The sequence below is a fragment of the Oncorhynchus keta genome, chromosome 23 (genome assembly GCF_023373465.1).
Source record: "Oncorhynchus keta strain PuntledgeMale-10-30-2019 chromosome 23, Oket_V2, whole genome shotgun sequence".
NCBI lineage: Eukaryota > Metazoa > Chordata > Actinopteri > Salmoniformes > Salmonidae > Oncorhynchus > Oncorhynchus keta.
Window position 1 is genome coordinate 13,266,621 of NC_068443.1, and position 23,866 is coordinate 13,290,486.

A 23,866-nucleotide genomic window follows, 5' to 3' on the forward strand; every position below is an offset into this window, starting at 1 on the left:
TAGTATTTGTATTTGACTGACATATACTTCGTCTATTAAAGTTTAGATAGAAACTACTTTACAGCAGTTTCAAAAGAGCATATAGCAATCAATGCATGACAAATGTGAACTTACACCTGATTTTCGGAGAAAAGTTTAATTGAAAGGTGAGTAATGATTGGTCTTAAACATATTAAATGATGTGTAGGCCACAGACATGGAGAATATTTGATAAATGTCAAACTTCAATAACAATATATTGCAATAATACAATGTACTGACAATATTTAGATAATCTGATGCCATTTATCAATAATGTATTTTACCGTGCAAGACTGTAATGGTGAATAAAATAGAAAGGGAAAATACCTTAGTAGCTTTGCAGATGTACTACTCAGTTAGTGGTAACCCCACAGGAATCAGTACAACACAGAATCCTCTATTCCTTTTAACTCTAGATGCCTTGTTTGACGTTTAACCTTGATACTGACAAAGAAAAGTAAAACATATTTTTTCTTCTAAAGCCATTTTCTTTGCAAGGAGATAGATCTCATCAGTCACTGAGTGAGAAAGGAGAGTGGGAAATAACACAAGGTATGATTATGATTCTTTATATATGACTGTCTGTCCAAAGTATATTTTTTCAATGAGGAAGCACACTTCCTGTTGACCTGATGCACAGAAATACTCTGATTAGACGTGATTAGAGTCTATTACTATGGGTGCATCTCAGTATAGGCTAGTTGCAGGGCTTACATTTTTCTGTTGTTGATACCCCTACCATGTTTTTTCACTACTAATCTTTCCGCATTTATGAATTGAATGGTTGTGTAAAAATATTTTACTGCAAAAGTGGTAAAATATATAAATATTCTGACACAACCCCTAAACTCTAAAAGTGCATAATATGCCTGGCTGTAGGAGGGTCAGGCCACAGCCGCTCATGTAACTCAATATTGCAAGCTCTGATATTGCTAAAATGTGCAATACAAGTCATCAGTGGTTTGGCCAACGTACACAAACAAACATTAGGATATCTTAATGCATCTTGGAAATACAGATCTGTAAACACAGAGATACAACAGGTGGACATATCAGCTATTAATATTTATGATGAATGTAAGTTTTTTTTTGGTAGCTGATTAATATACAACTTTCCAAGTCAAAAGTCCTTTCAATCAGTGGTGTGTGGTCCTGCCTGACAAAAAATACATACAGTTATATGTTTTTGATGGTGTTGCTATTGTAATCTGCTCTAAGGAAAACAAGTGGACTCAGATATCGAAATTATATTTTTGGGGGTCCAAGGTTCCTTGAATGATTTTAATATTTTTAGCCCCTACTCAATGGTGGAAAAAGTACTCAATTGTCATACCTGAGTAAAAGTAAAGATACCTTAATATAAAATGACTCAAGTAAAAGTAAAATATTACTTGAGTAATTTGGTTTTAAATATACTTAAGTATCAAAGTAAATGGATTTGTTAAAATGTACTTAAGTATCAAAAGTAAAAGTATAAACCAAAATTCTTTACATTACGCAAACCAGATGGCACAATTTTCTTTTTTTTGTTATTGATGGATAGCCAGGGGCACACTCTAACACTCAGACATAATTTACAAACTAAGCATTTGTGTTTAGTGAGGCAAAAAGGATGACCAGGGATGTTCTCTTGAAGTGTGTGAATTGGACAATTTTTTAAATGAAAATGTAACAAGTACATTTGGGTGTCAGGCTAAATGTATGTGGTAAATTCTAACAGGTAATTCTGGGGTAGTGGTTGTAGTTCTGGGGCCTGATCAGTTTGAACAGCTAACTGGTAATTCTGGGGTAGTGGTTGTAGTTCTGGGGCCTGATCAGTTTGAACAGCTAACTGGTAATTCTGGTAATTTCTACAGCAGTTGGGAGCAGGCCCTCAGCACATTAAGCTTGCACGCCAATGAGACCCAATCACTAACTGGAATGTTATCTCAGCCTGAATGATGCTGGGGATACGCCAGTAGTGAAATGGTTGGTTGTCAATGAGAGTCTGTGAAAGGGCTGTCTCAAACAGACCGGCCCTTAGATCTTTCCAACACTTAATTGACCTGTAGTTGAAGTTTTCTATATTGAATGTGACAAAAAGTCCAGCTGGTCACATCCTACATATTCCTTTATATTCCTCTTGCTGTCGGGTAGGATGATTATTTGGCCGATATTAACAGTGGGTAGTTGGCCGTGATTATGGTCTGGGGCAGACCCAGCAGTAGATAAGGCGGGTGACAGAACCTGTGAGGGTGACCTCAGGTTACCTAGAAGTTACTTAGAGTAAGTCATAGACTATTGGTATTTATCTTTATTATGGATCCCCATTAGGTGCTGCCTTGGCATATCCCCAGCAAGCTCAGTCCAGCAAAAATAAGGCAGTTTATACACTTTTAAAAGCATTACAATATATTCACCGATTTCACAACAAACTGTGTGCCCTCAGGCCCCTACTCCACCACTACCACATATCTTCCATACAATATCCATGTGTACGTGTGTGTGTAGTGCGTATGTTATCGTGCGGGTGTGTGCATATGCATATGTTTTGTGTCTATGTTTGTGTTGCTTCACAGTACCCGCTGTTCCATAAGGTGTATTTTATTTGTTTCTTAAATCTAATTGTACTGTTTGCATCAGTTACTTGATGTGGAATAGCGGTTGATGTAGTCATGGCTCTATGTAGTACTGAGCGCCTCTCATAGTCTATTCCGGACCTGGGGACTGTGACTAGACCTCTTGTGGCAAGTCTTGTGGGGTATGCGTATGGGTGTCCGAGTGCGCCAGAAGTTCAAACAGACAGCTCGGTGCATTCAACATGTCAATACCTCTCATAAAGTAGTGATGAAGTCAATCTCTCTTCCACTTTGAGCCAGGAGAGATTTGACATGGATATTATTAATATTAGCTATCTGTGTACATCCAAAGGCCAGCCGTGCTGCCCTGTTCTTGGCCAATTGCAATTTCCCTAAGTCCTTTTTTTGTGGCACCTGACCACACGACTGAACAGTAGTCCAGGTGTGACAAAACTAGAGCCTGTAGGAGCTGCCTTGTTGACAGTACTGTTAAGGTTGAGCAGTGCTTTATTATAGACAGACTTCTCCCCATCTTAACTACTGTTGTATTAATATGTTTTGACCATGACAGTTTACAATATAGGGTTATTCCAAGCAGTTTAGTCACCTCAACTTGCTCAATTTCCACATTATGTATTACAAGACTTAGTTGAGGTTTAGGGTTTAGAGAATGATGTGTCCCAAATACAATGCTTTTAGTTTTAGACATACTTATTCCTTGTCACCCACTCTGAAACTAACTGCAACTCTTTGTTAATTGTTGCAGTCATTTCAGTCGCTGTAGTAGCTGACATGTATAGTGCTGAGTCATCCGCATACATAGACATTCTGGCTTTACTCAAAGCCTGTGGCTTTGTAAACAATGAAAAAAGTAGTGGGCCTAGACAGCTGCCCTGGGGAATTCTGGATTCTACCTGGATTACGTTGGAGAGGCTTCCATTAAAAGAACACCATCTGTGTTCTGTTAAACAGGTAACTCTTTGTCCACAATATAACAGGGGTTGTAAATCTATAACACATACATTTCTCCCAGCCAATCATCAGTCATTTGTGTAAGTGCTGTGCTTGTTGAATGTCCTTCCCTATAAGCATGCTGAAAGTTTGTTGTCAGTTGGTTTACTGTAAAATAGCATTGTTTCTGGTCAAACACAGTTTTTTCCAAAAGTTTACTAAAGGTTTGGTAACAGGCTGATTGGTCTGCTATTTTAGCCAGTAAAGGTGACTTCACTATTAGGTAGTGGAATTACTTTTGCTTCCCTCCTAGCCTTGGGGCACACACATTCTAGTAGGCTTAAATTGAAAATATGACAAATAGGAGTGGCAATTTCGTCCACCATTATCCTCAGTAATTTTCCATCCAAGTTGTCAGACCCAGGTGGCTTGTCATTGTTGATAGACAACAATATATATATTTTTTACCTCTTTCACACTCACATTACAGATTTCTAAATTACAATGCTTGTCTTTCATAATTTGGTCAGATATACTTGGATGTGTAGTGTCAGCGTTTGTTGCTGCAACAAGTTTGCTAATCTAGCCAATGAAAAAATAATTAAAGTAGTTGGCAATATCAATTGGTTTTGTGATGAATGAGCCATCTGATTCAATGAATGATGGAGATAAGTTTGCCTTTTTTAAATTCAGATTAGTCACGATTTCTCAATTTGCAATACATTTGCTAATTGGTTGTGCAGCCAGACTTATTTGCCATTCCTTTTGCCTCATCCCTCTCAACCATACAATTGTTAAATTCCTCATCAATCCACAGGAGTTTAAAAGTTTAAACAGTTATTTTCTTAAATGGTCGCCTCGCTTTGCGTTCTTGTTTTTTCAATGTATTATTTCTTACATCGTTACCCCAGGAAATGTTAAGTCTTATTATATACAGCCGGGAAGAACTATTGGATATAAGAGCAACGTCAACTTACCAACATTACGACCAGGAATACGACTTTACCGAAGCGGATCCTCTGTTCGGACCACCACTCAGGACAATGGATCTGATCCCAGTAGGCAACCCAAAACAACGGCGCCGCAGAAGGGGCAGACGGGGCGGTCTTCTGGTCAGGCTCCATAGACGGGCACATCGCTGACCGCTCCCGAGTATACTACTCGCCAACGTCCAGTCTCTTGACAACAAGGTAGACGAAGGTAGATGAAATTCGAGCAAGGGTTGCCTTCCAGAGACATCAAAGATTGCAACATTCTCTGGTTCTTGGAAACATGGCTCACGAGGGATATGTTATTAGAGTCTGTACAGCCACCCGGTTTCTTCACGGATCGCGCCAACAGAAACAAAGAAGGGTGGGGGTGTATGCCTTATGATTAACGATTCGTGGTGTAAGGAGCAGCAAAATGTAAGGAGCTGTAAACATAACAACATACAGGAACTCAAGCCATTTTGTTCACCTGACTTAGAATTCCTTACAATCAAATGCCGACCGCATTATCTACCAAGAGAATTCGCTTCGATTATAATCACAGCCGTGTATATCCCCCCCCAAGCAGACCTCGTTGGCCCTGAAAGGACATCAATGGACTCTATGTAAACTGGAAACCATATATCCTAAGGCTGCATTTATTGTAGCTGGGGATTTTAATAAAGCTGATCTGAAGACAAGGCTCCCTAAATTTGATCAGCATATCGAATGCGCGACTCGAGCTGGCAGCATTCTGGACCATTGCTACTCTAACTTCCGTGATGCATACAAAGCCTTCCCCCACCCTCCTTATGACAAATCTGACCATGACTCCATTTTGCTGCTCCCAGCTCTCAGACAGAAACTAAAACAGGAAACACCCGTGCTCAGGTCTGCTCAACGCTTGTCCGACCAATCGGATTCCACGCTTCAAAATTGCTTCAATCACGTGGACTGGGATATGTTCTGGATAGCCTCAGACAGCAACAATGATGTATAAACTGACTCGATGATCGAGTTTATTAGCAAGTGCATCAGTGATGTTGTACCCTTGGTGACTATTAAAAACCTTCCCTAACCAGACACCGTGGATTGATGGCAGCATTCGCACAAAACCGAAAGCGCAAACCACTGCTTTTAATCATGGCAAGGCGACCGGAAACATTACCGAATACAAACAGTGTAGCTATTCCCTCCGCAAGGCAATCAAACAAGCTAAGCGTCAGTATAAAGGCAAAGTAGAGTCGCAATTCAATGGCTCAAACACAAGACGTATGTGGCAGGGTCTACAGTCAATCACGGACTAAAAAAAAGAAAACCAGACCCGCCGCGGACAACAACGTCATGCTACCAGACAAATTAAACAACTTCTTTGCTCGCTTTGAGGACAATACAGTGCCACTGACACGGCCCGCTACCAAAACCTGTGGGCTCTCCTTCACCGTGACCAACGTGAGTAAAACATTTAAATGTGTTAGCCCTCGCAAGGCTGCCGGCCCAGACGGCATCCCTAGCTGCGTCCTCAGAGCATGCGCAGACCAGCTGGCTGGTGTGTTTACGGACATATTCAATCCATCCCTATCCCAGTCTGCTGTGCCCACATGCTTCAAGAGGGCTACCATTGTTCCTGTTCCCAAGAAAGCCAAGGTAACTAAGCTAAACAACTATCGCCCAATAGCACTCACTTTTGTCATCATGAAGTGCTTTGAGAGACTAGTCAAGGATCATATCACTTCCAACCTACCTGATATCCTAGACCCACTCCAATTTGCTTACCACTCCAATAGGTCCACAGACGACACAATCGCAATCACACTGCACACTGCCCTAACCTATCTGGACAAGAGGAATACCTATGTAAGATTGCTGTTCATCGACTACAGCTCAGCATTTAACATCATAGTACCCTCCATACTCGTCATTAAGCCTGAGACCCTGGGTCTCGACCCCGCCCTGTGCAACTGGGTCCTGGACTTTCTGATGGGCCGCCCCCAGTTGAAGTGTACCTATGATAAAAATGACAGACCTCTACATGCTTTGTAAGTAGGAAAACCTGCCAAATCGGCAGTGTATCAAATACTTGTTCTCCCCACTGTATATATATATGTACATATTCTTATTCATCCCTTTACACTTGGTGGTTGTTGTGAAATTATTAGATTACTTGTTAGATATTACTGCACTGTCGGAACTAGAAGCACAAGCATTTCGCAAGACTTACATTAACATCTGCTAACCATGTTTATGTGACCAATAAAAATGGATTTGATTTGATAATGGGTGCATACTTATTAGTAACTATTAGTAACATTTCAAAAATGTGTCAAGTGCCGTGTCTTTTTGCTCCTCATTACCCACCACGGACTAACACATATGATTTAGATCAACAGCATAGGAATCACTACAAAACTTGTTGAAACTTTGGGTTTCCTTGATATGGCTACTATATTGGGATCACTACATCCGATGGATCTGGATACTGCTTTCAAGCTAATTTATGCAGCATCAGTAAAGATGTGATCAATACATAATGATGATTTCATTCCTGTGCTGTTTGTAACTACCCTGGTACGTTGACTGATAACCTGAACCAAGTAGCAGGTACTGGTTACAGTTTGAATTTCTTTCTTGAGTAGGCAGCTTGATGAAAGCCAGTCAATATTTAAATCACATACATGATCAAACATTTCACACATGTTATTCAGATACTGACTGTTAGCACTTGGTGGTCTATAGCAGATGAACCTGTAGCCATATTAACTCAACATTATTTAACGTGAGATCCTGTCTAATCTTTACAGGAATGTGGTTCTGAATATAAAAAGCAACACCGCCATCAGCATTTATATATTTCCTGTAGATGTTATAACCTTGTATTACTACAACTGTATCATCAATGCTATTATCTAAGTGAAAGTCAGAGAGTCAGAATATGAATGTCATCAGTCCGCGCTGCCAGATCGTAACCTCTGCTCATTCTGTTTGCTCTGACTCTGGTCCCTGTCTCCAGTCCCACGTCTCGTCAGTCCTGCTACCCTGTCCTAGACCCCCACTCTACTGCTTCCTTGGATTCCTCTCCCGGTCTGCTTACCCAGCCTCAACTCCCATCGCTCCAGCCTCAGCCTCAGCACCTAGATCCTTGCAACCCGCCCAAGCTTTCCCTGGCCTGCACCCCTTCTTCCCCGTTTGTCAATAAATACCTTGGTTACCTTATCCCAGTCTCCTCGTCTGAGTCTGCTCTTGGGTTCACCTGCTCCGCTTCGTGTAACAACAGGACCAGATATTATGGGTCTTTCGTTAGTGTCTAGCAGAGAGTCAATCAGCTCTTTAAAATCCAGTTGTTCAGAGCTGCCCTTCATAATGTCATTAAAACCCACATGGACTACGATAGAATCGATTTCCATGTCCTGATGTAGTACACTCGGAAGCAGCTTAGTAATGTCATTTACTCAAGCTCCGGGATAGGACATTGTTTTTGCACCAGGAACAGTCACATTTCTTACCATGGTGCTGCTCAAAATCACTATGAAGTGTTGTTGATGAGGGACTCCGCACATATATATTTGAAGAAGATCTGAGCTTTGATGGAAAGAGGTTGCAGAGGTAGTGGAACTGATCAAGCATGGTGCACAAAGACCACTATCTCACAGTCAATCCCCAGCCACCATACATGATCGCATATAGCATCTTTAAGTTTGATCATCCAAAGGGGCCTCATGTTTTCTATATTGCATGACGTCCTTGTAGGGAGTTGGGATTACTTTGCAGTTTCCCAGACCAATGCATGAGTCACCCCAGAGTGAGAGCTCATACTTCACATGCAGTCCAGTTCAGGTGTCACATAGGCTGGCCAGCCTTGGGTGGTAGCAAAATAGGTACATACAGTATCTCTTGACTTATTCCACATTTTATTGTGTTAAAGCCTGGATTGAAAAAATAATTCTCACCTATCTGTACAAAATGTTAGCACAATTATTGACAATAAAATGCAGAAATATATAATTTACATAAGAATTCAAACCCCTGAGTCATCTTGGAGTCATTTTGGAGAAGCAGCTTTAGTGGCAGTTACAGCTGTGAGTCTTTCTGGGTAAGTCTCTAAGAGTTTTACACACCTGGATTGTACAATATTGACCTATTATTCTTTTCAAAATTCTTCAAGCTCTGGCAAGTTGATTGTTGATCATTTCTGGAAAGTTATTTTCAAGTCTTGCCATAGATTTTCATGCCTATTTAAGTCAAAACTGTAACTAGTCCACTTCGGAACATTTAATGTAGTCATGGTAATCAACTCCACTGTAGATTTGGCATTGTATTTTAGGTTATTGTCCTGCTGAAAGGAGGATTTGTCTCCCAGTGTCTGATAAAAAGCAGACTGAACCATGTTTTCCTCTAGGATTTTTCCTGTGCTTATAGCTGTATTTTTATACTAAGAAACAAGCACAACCATAACATGATGTAGCCACCACAATGCTTGGACATATGCAAAGTGGTATGTTGTGTTGGATTTGCCCCAAACATAACAGTATTCAGGGCAATTAGATTTTTTTACACATCTACCTATCAATGTCCTTCTTTGCAAGGCAGGAGTAAAACTACAAAATGTTGAAAAAGTAAAGGTGTGTGAATACTTTTTAAAGACACTGTATGAGGGCAATGCATGCCAGCACTTTCCAGATGCCATTTTGGCTGTTGAAGGACCTCCTGACATGTGGCAGTCCAGTTCCATGGTGTCTCTGTCTATATTAAATGCCAGAATGTGATTCAGGATGACATTGACATTGAAATGGTGTGTTGGTTGAAAATGTCAGTGAAGACACTTGCCAGTTGGTCCACGCTTGCTTTGGGTCCACGTCCTGGTAATCCGTCTGGCCCCGCGGCTTTGTGAATGTTGACCTGTTTAAAGGTCTTGCTCACATCGGCTACCGAGTGTGTGATCACACAGTCGTCCAGAACTGCTGGTGCTCTCATGCACGCTTCAGTGTTGCTTGCCTGGTTCAATGCCTTATGAGCTTGTCATCATGTGTGGTTGCATCCTCCCCATACACCATAATGTCACCAAGTCAACATATACAGCAACTCCAGCGCAGACAGCCAGGATGGTGGACAATATTTATTTTTTAAATAAATAAATAAGAGCATAAGAGTGCTGTTTGGAGGGCCTTGGTCAGGGAGGTGATCAAGAACCCAATGGTCTCTCTGACAAAGCTCCAGAGTTTGTCTGTGGAGATTGGAGAACCTTCTAGAAGGACAACCATCTCTGCAGCACTCCACCAATAAGGTCTTTATGGTAGAGTGGCCAGATGGAAGCCACTCCTCAGTAAAAGCCACATGACAGCCCACTTGGAGTTTGCCAAAAGGCACCTAAAGGACTCTCAGACCATAAGAAACAAGATTCTCTGGTCAGATGAAACCAAGATTGAACGTTTTGGCCTGAATGCCATCTCCAGAGCACTCAGGACCTCAGACTGGGGTGAAGGTTTACCTTCCAACAGGAGAATGACCCTAGACACACTGCCAAGACAATGCAGGAGTGGCTTCGGGACAAGTCTCTGAATGTGCTTGAGTGGCCAGTCAGAGCCCAGACTTGAACCTGATTGAACATCTCTGGAGAGACCTGAAAATAGCTGTGCAGCGACACTCCCCATAAAACCTGACAGAGCTTGAGAGGATCTGTAGAGAAATATGGGAGAAACTCTCAAATACAGGTGTGGCAAACGTATAGCATCATATCCAAGAAGACACGAGGCTGTAATCGCTGCCAAAGGTGCTTCAACAAAGTACTGAGGAAAGGGTCTGAATACTTATGTAAATGTAATATTTCAGTTTTTTATTTAATACACTTGCAAACATTTCTAAAAACCTGCTTTTGCTTTGTTATTATTTGGCATTGTGTGAAGATTGATGAGTGGATTTAAAAAAAAAATATATTTCAGAATAAGGCTGTAACGTGACAAAATGTGGAGTAAGTCAAGGGGTCTGAATACTTTCCAAATGCACTGAAGTTGAATTGGACAAACATAGTATTGAGTACATGTATATAAGTAAAGTAAACAAATCTGAAACATGTCTCATTTAAAACATGTACACTGAGTGTAGAAAACTTTAGGAACACCAACTCCTTCCATGACAGGTGAATCCAGGTGAAAGCCAAGATCCTTTATTGAGGTCACCTGTAAAATCCACTTCAATCAAATCAAATCAAACTTTTTTTGTCACATGTGCCAAATACAACATGTGTAGTAGACCTTACCGTGAAATGCTTATACAAGCCCTTAACCAACAGTGCAGTTCAAGAAAGAGTTAAGAAAATATTTACCAAATAAACTAAAGTAAAAAATAATAAAAAGAAACACAATATAATAACAATAACGAGGCTATATACAGGGGGTACCGGTGTCTAGTCAATGTGCGGGGGTAAAGGTTAGTTGAGGTCATTTGTACATGTAGGTAGGGGTGAAGTGACTATGCATAGATAATAAACATCGAGAAGCAACAGTGTAAAAAACAAATGGAGGGGAGGCGGGTGTCAATGTAAGTAGTCCGGTGGCCATTTGATTAATTGTTCAGCAGTCTTATGGCTTGGGGTAAGCCTTTTGGTCCTAGACTTGGCACTCCGTTACCGCTTGCCGTGCAGTAGCAGAGAAAGCAGTCTATGACTTGGGTGACTGGAGTCTTTGACAATTATTTGGGCTTTCCTCTGACACCGCCTAGTATATAGGCTCTGGGTGGCAGGAAGCTTGGCACCACTGTTGTACTGGGCCATTCGCACTACCCTCTGTAGAGCCTTACGGTCAGAAGCCGAGCAGTTGCCATATCAGGCGGTGATGCAACCGGTCAGGATGCTCTCGATGGTGCAGTTGTATAACTTTTTGAGGATCTGGGGACCCATGCCAAATCTTTTCAGTCCCCTAAGGCGGAAAATGTGTAATCGTGCCCTCTTTACGACTGTCTTGGTGTATTTGGACCATGATAGTTCATTGGTGATGTGGACACCAAGGAACCTGAAACTTTCGACACGCTCCACTACTGTCCCGTCGATGTTAATTTTGGCCTGCTCGGCCCACATTTTCCTGTAGTCCACGATCAGCTCCTTGTCTTTCTCACATTGAGGGAGAGGTTGTTGTACTGGCACCACATTGCCAGGTCTTTGACCTCCTCCCTAAAGGGTGTCTCATCGTTGTCGGTGATCAGGCCTACCACTGCTGTGTCGTCAGCAAACTTAATGATAGTGTTGTCGTGTTTTGCCACGCAGTTGTAGGTAAACAGGGAGTACAGGAGGGGACTAAGCACACACCCCTGAGGGGCCCCAGTGTTGAGGATCAGTGTAGCAGACATGTTGTTGCCTACCCTTACCACCTAGGGGCAGTCCGTCAGGAAGTCCAGGATCCAGTTGCAGAGGGAGGTGTTTAGACCCAGAGTCCTTAACTTACTGATGAGCTTTGCGGGCACTATGGTGTTGAATGCTGATATCCAGGTGGGAAAGGGCAGTGTGGAGTACGATTGAGATTGGGTCATCAGTGTATCTGTTGGGGCGGTATGGGAATTGGAGTGGGTCTAGGGTATCCGGGAGGGTGCTGTTGATGGGAGCTATGACTAGCCTCTCAAAGTATTTCATGGCTACCGACTTGAGTGCTGCGGTCGGTAATCATTTAGGCAGGTTATCCTCGCTTCCTTGGACACAGGGAATATGGTGGTCTGCTTGAAACATGTAGGTAAAATCAGACTCGCTCAGGGAGAGTTGAAAATGTCAGTGTAGACACTTGCCAGTTGGTCTGGACATGCTCTGACTACACGTCCTGGTAATCCGTCTGGCCCCCGTGACTTTGTGAATCTTGACCTGTTTAAAGGTCTTCCTCACATCGGCTACCGATGAGAGCTATGACACAGCCGTCCAGAACAGCTGGTGCTCTCATGCATTCTTCAGTGTTGCTTGCCTCGAAACGAGCATAAAAGGCATTTAGCTCATCTGGTAGGCTCGCGTCACTTGGCAGCTCGCGGCTTAGTTTCCCTTTGAAGTCCGTAATAGTTTTCAAGCCCTGCCATACCTGACGAGCGTCATTGCCGGCCGGTGTAGTTCGATTCAATCTAAATCCTGTATTGACACTTTGATTGTTTGATAGTTCAACTTGGTGCATAGCGGAATTTCTTATAAGCATCCGGAGTAGTGTCCTGCTTCTTGAAAGCTGCAGCGCTGGCCTTTAGCTCGATGTGGATGTTGCCTGTAATCCGTGGCTTCTGGTTGGGATATGTACGTACGGTCACTGTGGGGACGACATCGTCTATCCACTTATTGATGAAGCCGATGAATGAGGTGGTATACTCCTCAATGCCATTTGATGAATCCAGTCTGTGCTAGCAAAACAGTAACTTAGCATCCACGTCATCTGACCACATTCTTATTGAGCGAGTCACTGTTACTTCCTGCTTTAGTTTTTGCTTGTATGCAGAAATCAGGAGGATAGAATTATGGTCAGAATCAGTGTGTAAAGGGTGATTTTTAAGCCTTGAGACAATTGAGACATGGATTGTGTATGTGTGCCATTCAGAGGATGAATGGGCAAGACAAAAGATTGAAGTGCCTTTGAACAGGGTATGGTAGTAGGTGCCAGGCTCACCGGTTTGAGTGAGTAACGAACTGGAACGCTGCTGGGTTTTTCACGATCAACAGTTTCCTGTGTGTATCAAGAAGGGTCTACCACCCAAGGACATCCAACCAACTTGATACAACTGTGGGAAGCATGGGCCAGCATCCCTGTGGAACACTTTTGACACCTTCTAGAGTCTATGCCCCGACAAATTGAGGTTCTGAGGGCAAAATGGGGTGAATCTCAATATTAGGAAAGTACTCCTAATGTGTTGTACACTCACTGCATATACAGGGAAAGAGGATACCTCGTCAGTTGCACAACTGAATGCATTCAACCAAAATGTGTCTTCCACATTTAACCCAACCCCTCTGAATCAGAGAGGTGCGAGGGGCTGCCTTAAAAGACATCCACAGTGCCTGGGGAGTAGTTGTTGCAGAACGGCAGATTTTTTTCCCCACCTTGCCGGCTCAGGTATATTGTAACAATTTTCTTCTTCCTCTGACGAGGAGTATGAAATATCAGACAAATGCGCAGCGTGGTAAGTGTCGATAATAAATGTATTAAACTGAACACAGAATACAAAAGAACAAGAGAAATTAGAACTGAAACAGTTCTGTATGGTAAAACACAGACACAGAAAACAACTACCCACAACCCGTGGTGGGAAAACAGGCTGCCTAAGTATGGTTCTCAATCAGAGACAACGATCGACAGCTGCCTCTGATTGGGAACCATACCAGGCCAAACACAGAAATACAAAACATAGAAATACAAAACATAGAATGCCCACCCCAACTCACGCCCTGACCAAACTAAAACAGAGACATAAACAAGGAACTAAGGTCAGGACGTGACAGATTTGAACCAGTGACCTTTCTGTTACTGGCACAACTGATTTTGGGCACCATAATGGATTATGAGTCAAATTTAGGGGAGCCCCCTAATATAATTGCAAGAGGCTGAACACATAAAGTCTACAGAGGAACCTTTGACAAAAAATATATGACAGTTTTCACTGTCTAAGACCACTTGTTTTCCTTAGAGACAATTACAATAGCCACAACCTTAGCCGCCGGAAGTAATTTAGGGGAGGGGGTAGTGTGATTTTTTAGCCGACAGGGGGAGGGGGGTGGCGACACAGAGGTCAATATCAGTACGCTAATACAAGACTAGGTAAAGCCAGTGCACTACTTTTGTGAATTTAAAAAAAACTTAATGTATTTGTATTTACCAGCATTTGTAACTTCAATCTGATAATTATCTGTACAAAACAATACAAATTATTTCTATGTGAAAACTGAAATGGTCTATTCATTCCTTTTACTAGACAATCTTATCCAGAGCAATGTACATTAGCGAGTGCGTACATCATCATACTGGTCCCCCGTGGGAATCGACCCCACACCCCTAGCAATGCAAGCAACATGCGCTACCAACTGGGTCACATCATCACATCACATCATCCAACAAAACACTTGATGTCTCAATGTACTCAATTACTGTATTGGTCATTGTTTTTCCATCATGATGATGGAAATTCTACAGGTACAAACCTCGATGACCAGCCTATGTACAATACAGTAATGTACATTTACATTAAGTGGTTTGTAAGGATGGTAAATTTATGCTGCACAAAAAGTGGTTGTTTTTCATGTTATTTGATCAGGAAAAATATTCAATTTGATGTAATGTTTGAGAACAGGGTTTTGTTCTTTCTGGATTCCATTAGAATGTCAGAATCACAGAGAACCGGACATAGCAGCAACTCTTACAATTCCAACTATTGAATCCTGCAAGATACTGTTCTTCATTATACGACCACTTTTTTTGCCAAAACAGAGATATTGAAGTATTTTTTTTGCCCGTGCTACAGACATCTATTTCGGTCCACAAATACAGGACTAGCAAAGGCCCAGCAGTACTTTTGTGGAAAAATATATCTAAAAAAAGATATTCATATTTTTTATGAATATATTTTTTATTCAGATTTATCAGGTGGTGCTGCAGCAACCTCAGCACACCTACTTTCCGCAGCTATGGCCACAACATAAAAAAAACTGTATAACTCTATGTATTTTTGTCATGCAGGAGCATACACCACTGAATGAGAGCCCACTTGACTTGTAAAGTTGTCTATTAATCAGCTACCAAAAAGTAAAGCTTAGATTCAACATAAATATTCATTGTTGATATTTCACCCTAAAAGCATGCAGGCATTATTCTGCATGCTTTGGAAGAGGGGCGGAGGTCACAAAGCATTATTCTGCACATGTTGAAAGAGGGGCGGGGGTCACAAGGCATTATTCTGCATGCATTGGAAGAGGGGCGGGGGTCACAAGGCATTATTCTGCATGCATTGGAAGAGGGGCGGGGGTCACAAGGCATTAATCTGCACGCTTTGGAAGAGGGGCGGGGGTCACAAGGCATTATTCTGCACGCTTTGGAAGAGGGGCGGAGGTCACAAGGCATTATTCTGCACGCTTTGGAAGAGGGGCGGGGGTCACAAGGCATTATTCTGCACGCTTTGGAAGAGGGGCGGGGGTCACAAGGCATTATTCTGCACGCTTTGGGAGAGGGGCGGGGGTCACAAGGCATTATTCTGCACGCTTTGGGAGAGGGGCGGGGTCACAAGGCATTATTCTGCACGCTTTGGGAGAGGGGCGGGGGTCACAAGGCATTATTCTGCACGCTTTGGGAGAGGGGCGGGGGTCACAAGTCATTATTCTGCACGCTTTGGAAGAGGGGAGGGGGTCACAATATCTATAAATGTAACCTCTTTGCAGTACAATATTTTTCACAACCATCCATTTGATAATTGGGAGTCATTAGAGATGTGAAAAAACATGTTTGTGTTTTGTTCTACCTGGGGTAAGGGTATCTCAAGAACTCACACTCTTTTATAGGATTGGCCACTAGCCTAGTCGTCTCAAATTGATTTTATCCTGGTCTTCTGCACTAATCTGAAAAAAAAATACAAGAGGTGAAAGCAATGTGGCAGAGGTTATCCTCCAACTATTTCACATCAGACCAAGTGAAGGACAGGAGAGAAGGGACAACTATTTCAGACTATGTAGATCAAGACCCATGATCAAGGACGTCATTCTGCTTATATCTTGTAAAAACCCATGTGACACAATGTTATATTTGTAATAGCTTGCCTGAGTCATGTCCTCTCCTCAGGTAGCTATGTGTAACAACAACAATACCTGTGAAGTGGAGACCCTCCAAGCCGTGGGCTACCTTCCTGTGTTCCTGGTGGGCTTGCTACTCAACATGGCGGTTCTACGCGTCTTCCTCGCCAAACGAGCCATGTGGACCGACACACACGTCTACATGCTGAACCTCGCAGCAGCCAACTTCTCCCTCGTGTTCTTCCTCCCCTTCCGCATCTACAAGGCCTTCCACCGTCTAGACAGAACACACTTCTGCACCTTCCTCATCTCCACACATTACATCAACATGTACGCCAGCATCCTCACGGTCACCGCCATCAGCATCCACCGCTACCTGGCGGTCAAGTACCCGTTCCACACCAGAACATGGCGGTCAAAGAAGGTGGCTGCGGTGGTGTGTGGGACCATATGGGTCACCGTAGTAACGATTTGTGCCGTGTTCAGAAAAGACAACGATCCTCGCAAACTGATTACATGTTATGAAGTATTTCAAGAAAGCACGTTGTCAGTTGAGTTCCTTGTGGTTCTAGAAGTGCTGGGGTATCTTCTGCCAGTTTTGATTTTAGTGTTCTGTTCCACACAGACCATAAGGGTTCTAATGAAGGAGAAGGATGAGGATGAGGATACCACTGTGGAGAAGAGGAACATTATTGGCATAGTAACAGCCAACCTGATCGTCTTTGTGGTCTGCTACACACCCATCCATCTTGGGTTTCTGCTGAGATTCCTTTTCAAACAAAATAAATGTGAATCTTTCAAATTAGTGCGTGATTTTTGGCTAGTTTGTGAATGGATCGCTACCACAAACTGCTTCCTGGATTCCATTAGTTATTACTTTATGTTGAAACAGTTTTATTTTGAAAACAGCAGATCAGCAGTGAACACACACGACCGACAATGAGTCATCATACTCCTCCCTTCATGTTCTACACCACCACAATAATGTCATCATGTTTTTGTCAACATTTCTTTCATTAAAATAATGTATTAAATGGAGTGTGTGTGCGCACGCGAGAGTACTTGCATGCGTGGGTGTGTTTGTGTGTGAGAGAGAGATGTGTGGTTGCCAATGCAAACACATAATGAATGTACCATGAATGATATAAATAGACTATTTACATGGACATGGGCCTTAGTTGACCTTTTAGATGGGAAATATGTTCTACCACAGTGAGGTCTGGAGAGGCTTGTTTCAGTCTGCTCAGTAGGTGCTAAATTGTGTCTGTTATGTCATCAAAGCTGCAGTATAAACTCGATATCAAGCCAAGCCATAGAGCAGGGATGGGCAGCTCAGCATCTTGAGTGTTTTGTGTGTGGTGCTCAAACACATCTGAATAAATTAATTGCAGTCTAGAGACAACAAATGTACAGTAATTCATTGATTTGACTTAGAATGGTTAGTGCCGGGCTAGAGCAAAAGCCTGCACACATTACAGCCCCCTCAAGGATCAGAGTTGATCACCGCTGGCGTAAAGACATATTACTGTACTCATGTAAAACATAAAGGTGTCTAGACTGATTCAAGGAGCACTCTAACACAAAGGCAATGCCCTAGCTGTTAATGACATCAACTCAAACAAGCAATGATTCACCACCCAATCACATAGGGTGTATGTATCTCAATAGGATAATGTGGCCTCCTCTACTGGTCTCTTTCAATGAATCTGCCTTGACCTGAAAACCCAGGATACATGAGAATATGATAGATTCCAACTGTGAGCTGTCCACTTCTTTCATATCGGTGCATCTGAAGGTAAAGAGATGAGAGGACGCCACGGTAGAACGCTGAGACGCACCCATGGAGTTATTGGCCGAGTTCGAGAGGATCATAAACACAACGTATCATGGGTAAATTGTGACTAACTGACTGATCTACAAATAATTATCAGTCGTTATTTATGATGCAAGGTGATTTGTAGATCAGTCAGTCGGCAGTCGCCTGCAGTCATTTTGATGCTCGAGAACACAGCCAATCTCACCGATGGCTCTTTCCTCACCTGCAAAGACTAGTTTCCACCGCCATCTAGTGGTGATAGAAATGGTTGCTTGAAAGAATCCTACTGTATAACATTACAGTCAAATTAACAATCCATAAAGATACAACAAAGATGAATACATATTCATTGTTTATTAGAATAATAAAGAATATATCGACAGGGTTGTCCATATTAACTGACTGCTGTATCCTCTCACATTAAGTGTTTAATGTGTGTGTGTGTGTGTGTGTGTGTGTGTGTGTGTGTGTGTGTGTGTGTGTGTGTGTGTGTGTGTGTGTGTGTGTGTGTGTGTGTGTGTGTGTGTGTGTGTGTGTGTGTGTGTGTATGTGAGCATGTGTGTGTGTGTGTGTGTGTGTGTGTGTGTGTGTGTGTGCATGTGAGCGTGTGTGTGTGTGTGTGTGTGTGTGTGTGTGTGTGTGTGTGTGTGTGTGTGTGTGTGTGTGTGTGTGCGTGCGTGCGTGCGTGCGTGTGTGTGTGTGAGTGTGTGTGTGTGTGTGTGTGTGTGTGTGTGTGTGTGTGTGTGTGTGTGTGTGTGTGTGTGTGTGTGTGTGTGTGTGTGTGTGTGTGTGTGTGTGTGTGTGTGTGTGTGTGTGTGTGTGTGTGTGTGTGTGTGTGTGTGTGTGTGTGTGTGTGTGTGTGTGTGTGTGTGTGTGTGTGTGTGTACAGCCGTAAATCATAAATCAAATAATCTGGAGATCTTTTTCATTCAGCTCAGCAGGACAAGCCTACGATTCTACTCTTTTTAGAAAGGAAACAGCTACCCTCAGCTTCCAGTCAAAGGTAAATACTGTAATTCCTGTACTTGCATCTCAGTGGTGGCTGGTGGGAGGAGCAATAGGAGAACGGGCTCATTGTAATGGCTGAAATGGAGTACATAGAACTTCATCAAACACATCAAACATGTAGACAACATAAGTCAGACACTGTTCCATTCCAACCATTACAATGAGCCCGACCTCCTATAGCTCCTCCCACCAGCCTGCTCTGTTACATCTCATTCATATCACAGTCAACCAAAACCAACACGTCAAAGGCCTGTGTCAAGGATGAAAAAACAACAACCTTAAAACCACATGGATAAGATACTTTCAAATAGATTATTTACACAAATATACATAGATATTGTTACAGTACAACTACTTTTAAAATAAGAAAAATAAAAGTTATTGTGCTTTTCCATGATGTATTACTGCACAGTATTATGAACAGGAAGTAGCCTTTGACTCTAAGGTTCCTCAGTATGACAGTTTGTTGGTGTGGAGGAAAACAATCAATACTTTGCTAGAGTATTTCAGGAAAAACTGACCTAAGTGATGTACTACTGTTTATAAGTGGTTTATAAACAGACTGTCAGTGTCATCAACTTTATCAAATGGATAAGAGCAGCAAACTCAAAACAGGTATGAAAGAAAATCAATGTTCAGTATGCTATCTGAAGGCAACATTGTGAAGTTCCTCATTGTACACAGGAACTGTACACATTTGAACAAATTATACAACATCACAGTATCAAATGTATAAAGAACCAAATGTACTGACATGGTTTTTATGGCACTTGAAAATATGTTTCATTTTTGCTTCTGTGGTCCGTATGTCACCCAAAAGTACAGTTTAGAATGTTGGCACATAATATTGTATTGACAACAAAGGGTGAAAAGTCATCGGCATGGTGTGATTATGAGTGTCTTGTAACTGTGGTTCGTTCTTGAAACAACACCCCATGTGTGACGTCATCATTGTGCTCCTTCAACAGTAACACAGACATCTGACTGGGGTTGGGTCTTTATATACAAGTCATTACTGCTCAGGTTTACAACAGAGCTGAACTCATTTTCCTTCTGGATGAAACTGGAGCTGTGGCTCTGATGACTTGGGAATGACAGATCACATCTTCTTCCTTGTCTCAGTGTTGTCTCTCTCTTTCTCAATCTGCCTTTCTGTTTCTCTCTCGGTCCTCCTGCCTTTCTTCTTTTCCCTCTGACTTTCTATCTATCCCTCTCTCCATGATCACTTAAAGTAATGGAAAGTCTCCCATGAGACACTTTGACGGGTAGAATGTATGGTCCCATTTGAGCTCTGGGAAAATGTCGATTAACATGGAGGAGTAAGAGCCAGGCCAGTCGTTTAAATCACAACCATAGTGACTATCAATCACACACATAGCCAGTGCATCTGCGTGCACACACACACACACACACACACACACACACACACACACACACACACACACACACACACACACACACACACACACACACACACACACACACACACACACACACACACACACACAGGTCAGTTTTAATAAACCCACCCTGCAGGGGACCTGGTATCCTGGTCAGGGGGACATTGATTCCCAGTGTATGTGAGTCGAGAGGGGGCGTATAGTACCGCTTCTAACCTGTCTCACTGGGTCATACAGTACCGCTCCTAACCTGTCTCACTGGGTCATACAGTACCGCTCCTAACCTGTCTCACTGGGTCATACAGTACCGCTCCTAACCTGTCTCACTGGGTCATACAGTACCGCTCCTAACCTGTCTCACTGGGTCGTACAGTACTGCTCCTAACCTGTCTCACTGGGTCGTACAGTACCGCTCCTAACCTGTCTCACTGGGTCGTACAGTACCGCTCCTAACCTGTCTCACTGGGTCATACAGTACCGCCCCTAACCTGTCTCACTGGGTCGTACAGTACTGCTCCTAACCTGTCTCACTGGGTCGTACAGTACCGCTCCTAACCTGTCTCACTGGGTCATACAGTACCGGTCCTAACCTGTCTCACTGGGTCAAACAGTACCGCTCCTAACCTGTCTCACTGGGTCATACAGTACCGGTCCTAACCTGTCTCACTGGGTCATACAGAACCGCTTCTAACCTGTCTCACTGGGTCATACAGTACCGCTTCTAACCTGTCTCACTGGGTCAAACAGTACCGATCCTAACTTGTCTCACTGGGTCAAACAGTACCGATCCTAACTTGTCTCACTGGGTCATACAGTACCTCTCCTAACCTGTCTCACTGGGTCGTACAGTACCGTTCCTAACCTGTCTCACTGGGTCATACAGTACCGGTCCTAACCTGTCTCACTGGGTCAAACAGTACCGCTCCTAACCGGTCTCACTGGGTCATACAGTACCGCTCCTAACCTGTCTCACTGGGTCGTACAGTACTGCTCCTAACCTGTCTCACTGGGTCATACAGTACTGCTCCTAACCTGTCTCACTGGGTCGTACAGTACCGCTTCTAACCTGTCTCACTGGGTCATACAGTACCGCTCCTAACCTATCTCACTGGGTCATACAGTACCGCTCCTAACCTGTCTCACTGGGTCAAACAGTACCGCTCCTAACCTGTCTCACTGGGTCCTACTGTACCGCTCCTAACCTGTCTCACTGGGTCATACAGTACCGCTCCTAACCTGTCTCACTGGGTCGTACAGTACCGCTCCTAACCTGTCTCACTGGGTCAAACAGTACTGCTCCTAACCTGTCTCACTGGGTCATACAGTACCGCTCCTAACCTGTCTCACTGGGTCGTACAGTACCGCTCCTAACCTGTCTCACTGGGTCAAACAGTACTGCTCCTAACCTGTCTCACTGGGTCATACAGTACCGCTCCTAACCTGTCTCACTGGGTCATACAGTACCGCCCCTAACCTGTCTCACTGGGTCGTACAGTACTGCTCCTAACCTGTCTCACTGGGTCATACAGTACCGCTCCTAACCTGTCTCACTGGGTCATACAGTACCGCCCCTAACCTGTCTCACTGGGTCGTACAGTACTGCTCCTAACCTGTCTCACTGGGTCGTACAGTACCGCTCCTAACCTGTCTCACTGGGTCATACAGTACCGGTCCTAACCTGTCTCACTGGGTCAAACAGTACCGCTCCTAACCTGTCTCACTGGGTCATACAGTACCGCTCCTAACCTGTCTCACATGGTCATACAGTACCGCTTCTAACCTGTCTCACTGGGTCATACAGTACCGCTTCTAACCTGTCTCACTGGGTCAAACAGTACCGATCCTAACTTGTCTCACTGGGTCATACAGTACCGCTCCTAACCTGTCTCCCTGGGTCAAACAGTACCGATCCTAACTTGTCTCACTGGGTCATACAGTACCTCTCCTAACCTGTCTCACTGGGTCGTACAGTACCGTTCCTAACCTGTCTCACTGGGTCATACAGTACCGGTCCTAACCTGTCTCACTGGGTCAAACAGTACCGCTCCTAACCGGTCTCACTGGGTCATACAGTGCCGCTCCTAACCTGTCTCACTGGGTCGTACAGTACTGCTCCTAACCTGTCTCACTGGGTCATACAGTACTGCTCCTAACCTGTCTCACTGGGTCGTACAGTACCGCTTCTAACCTGTCTCACTGGGTCATACAGTACCGCTCCTAACCTGTCTCACTGGGTCATACAGTACCGCTCCTAACCTGTCTCACTGGGTCATACAGTACTGCTCCTAACCTGTCTCACTGGGTCATACAGTACCGCTCCTAACCTGTCTCACTGGGTCGTACAGTACTGCTCCTAACCTGTCTCACTGGGTCGTACAGTACTGCTCCTAACCTGTCTCACTGGGTCGTACAGTACCGCTCCTAACCTGTCTCACTGGGTCGTACAGTACCGCTCCTAACCTGTCTCACTGGGTCATACAGTACCGGTCCTAACCTGTCTCACTGGGTCAAACAGTACCGCTCCTAACCTGTCTCACTGGGTCAAACAGTACCGATCCTAACTTGTCTCACTGGGTCATACAGTACCTCTCCTAACCTGTCTCACTGGGTCGTACAGTACCGTTCCTAACCTGTCTCACTGGGTCATACAGTACCGGTCCTAACCTGTCTCACTGGGTCAAACAGTACCGCTCCTAACCGGTCTCACTGGGTCATACAGTACCGCTCCTAACCTGTCTCACTGGGTCGTACAGTACTGCTCCTAACCTGTCTCACTGGGTCGTACAGTACCGCTTCTAACCTGTCTCACTGGGTCATACAGTACCGCTCCTAACCTGTCTCACTGGGTCATACAGTACCGCTCCTAACCTGTCTCACTGGGTCAAACAGTACCGCTCCTAACCTGTCTCACTGGGTCATACAGTACCGCTCCTAACCTGTCTCACTGGGTCATACAGTACCGCTCCTAACCTGTCTCACTGGGTCATACAGTACCGCTCCTAACCTGTCTCACTGGGTCATACAGTACCGGTCCTAACCTGTCTCACTGGGTCATACAGTACCGCTCCTAACCTGTCTCACTGGGTCAAACAGTACCGCTCCTAACCTGTCTCACTGGGTCATACAGTACCGCTCCTAACCTGTCTCACTGGGTCGTACAGTACCGCTCCTAACCTGTCTCACTGGGTCATACAGTACCGCTCCTAACCTGTCTCACTGGGTCATACAGTACTGCTCCTAACCTGTCTCACTGGGTCGTACAGTACTGAAATCACCCAATGTTCTACCCTTCTCTCAACACATCGCGTCAGCTCTGAAATGACTGGCCATTAAAAAGTACATGGAGTGGAAGGGATGGAGTGATGAAGTGAAGGAATGGATGGATGGAGGGATGAAATGGTGCCATGTCATTAGAGAGAATG

General features: G+C 43.7%; 1 protein-coding gene and 1 long non-coding RNA gene across 9 annotated transcripts; one reads left to right on the forward strand and one right to left on the reverse strand.

Moving 5' to 3' along the window:
• Window positions 1–18,815, forward strand: LOC118401827 (G-protein coupled receptor 55-like). Of its 2 annotated transcripts, none has more exons than XM_035799440.2 (3): window positions 1–146; window positions 504–573; window positions 16,270–18,815. In XM_035799440.2, exon 3 carries the CDS (start codon window positions 16,276–16,278, stop codon window positions 17,161–17,163), a length of 888 nt encoding a protein of 295 aa, XP_035655333.1. In that variant the 5' UTR covers window positions 1–146; window positions 504–573; window positions 16,270–16,275; the 3' UTR covers window positions 17,164–18,815. The 2 variants fall into 2 exon arrangements, with proteins under 2 accessions (XP_035655333.1, XP_035655334.1); XM_035799441.2 differs by having other exon boundaries at window positions 520–573.
• LOC127910987 (uncharacterized) lies at window positions 18,531–23,604 on the reverse strand. 7 transcript variants are annotated; one of them, XR_008077180.1, is made up of 2 exons: window positions 21,035–23,604; window positions 18,531–20,728 (listed from the first exon to the last, which is right to left on the reverse strand). It is a non-coding gene; the product is annotated as an uncharacterized LOC127910987 (long non-coding RNA). The 7 variants fall into 7 exon arrangements; XR_008077179.1 differs by having other exon boundaries at window positions 18,531–20,762; XR_008077178.1 differs by having other exon boundaries at window positions 18,531–20,796.
• Between the last annotated feature and the right edge of the window lie 262 nt (window positions 23,605–23,866).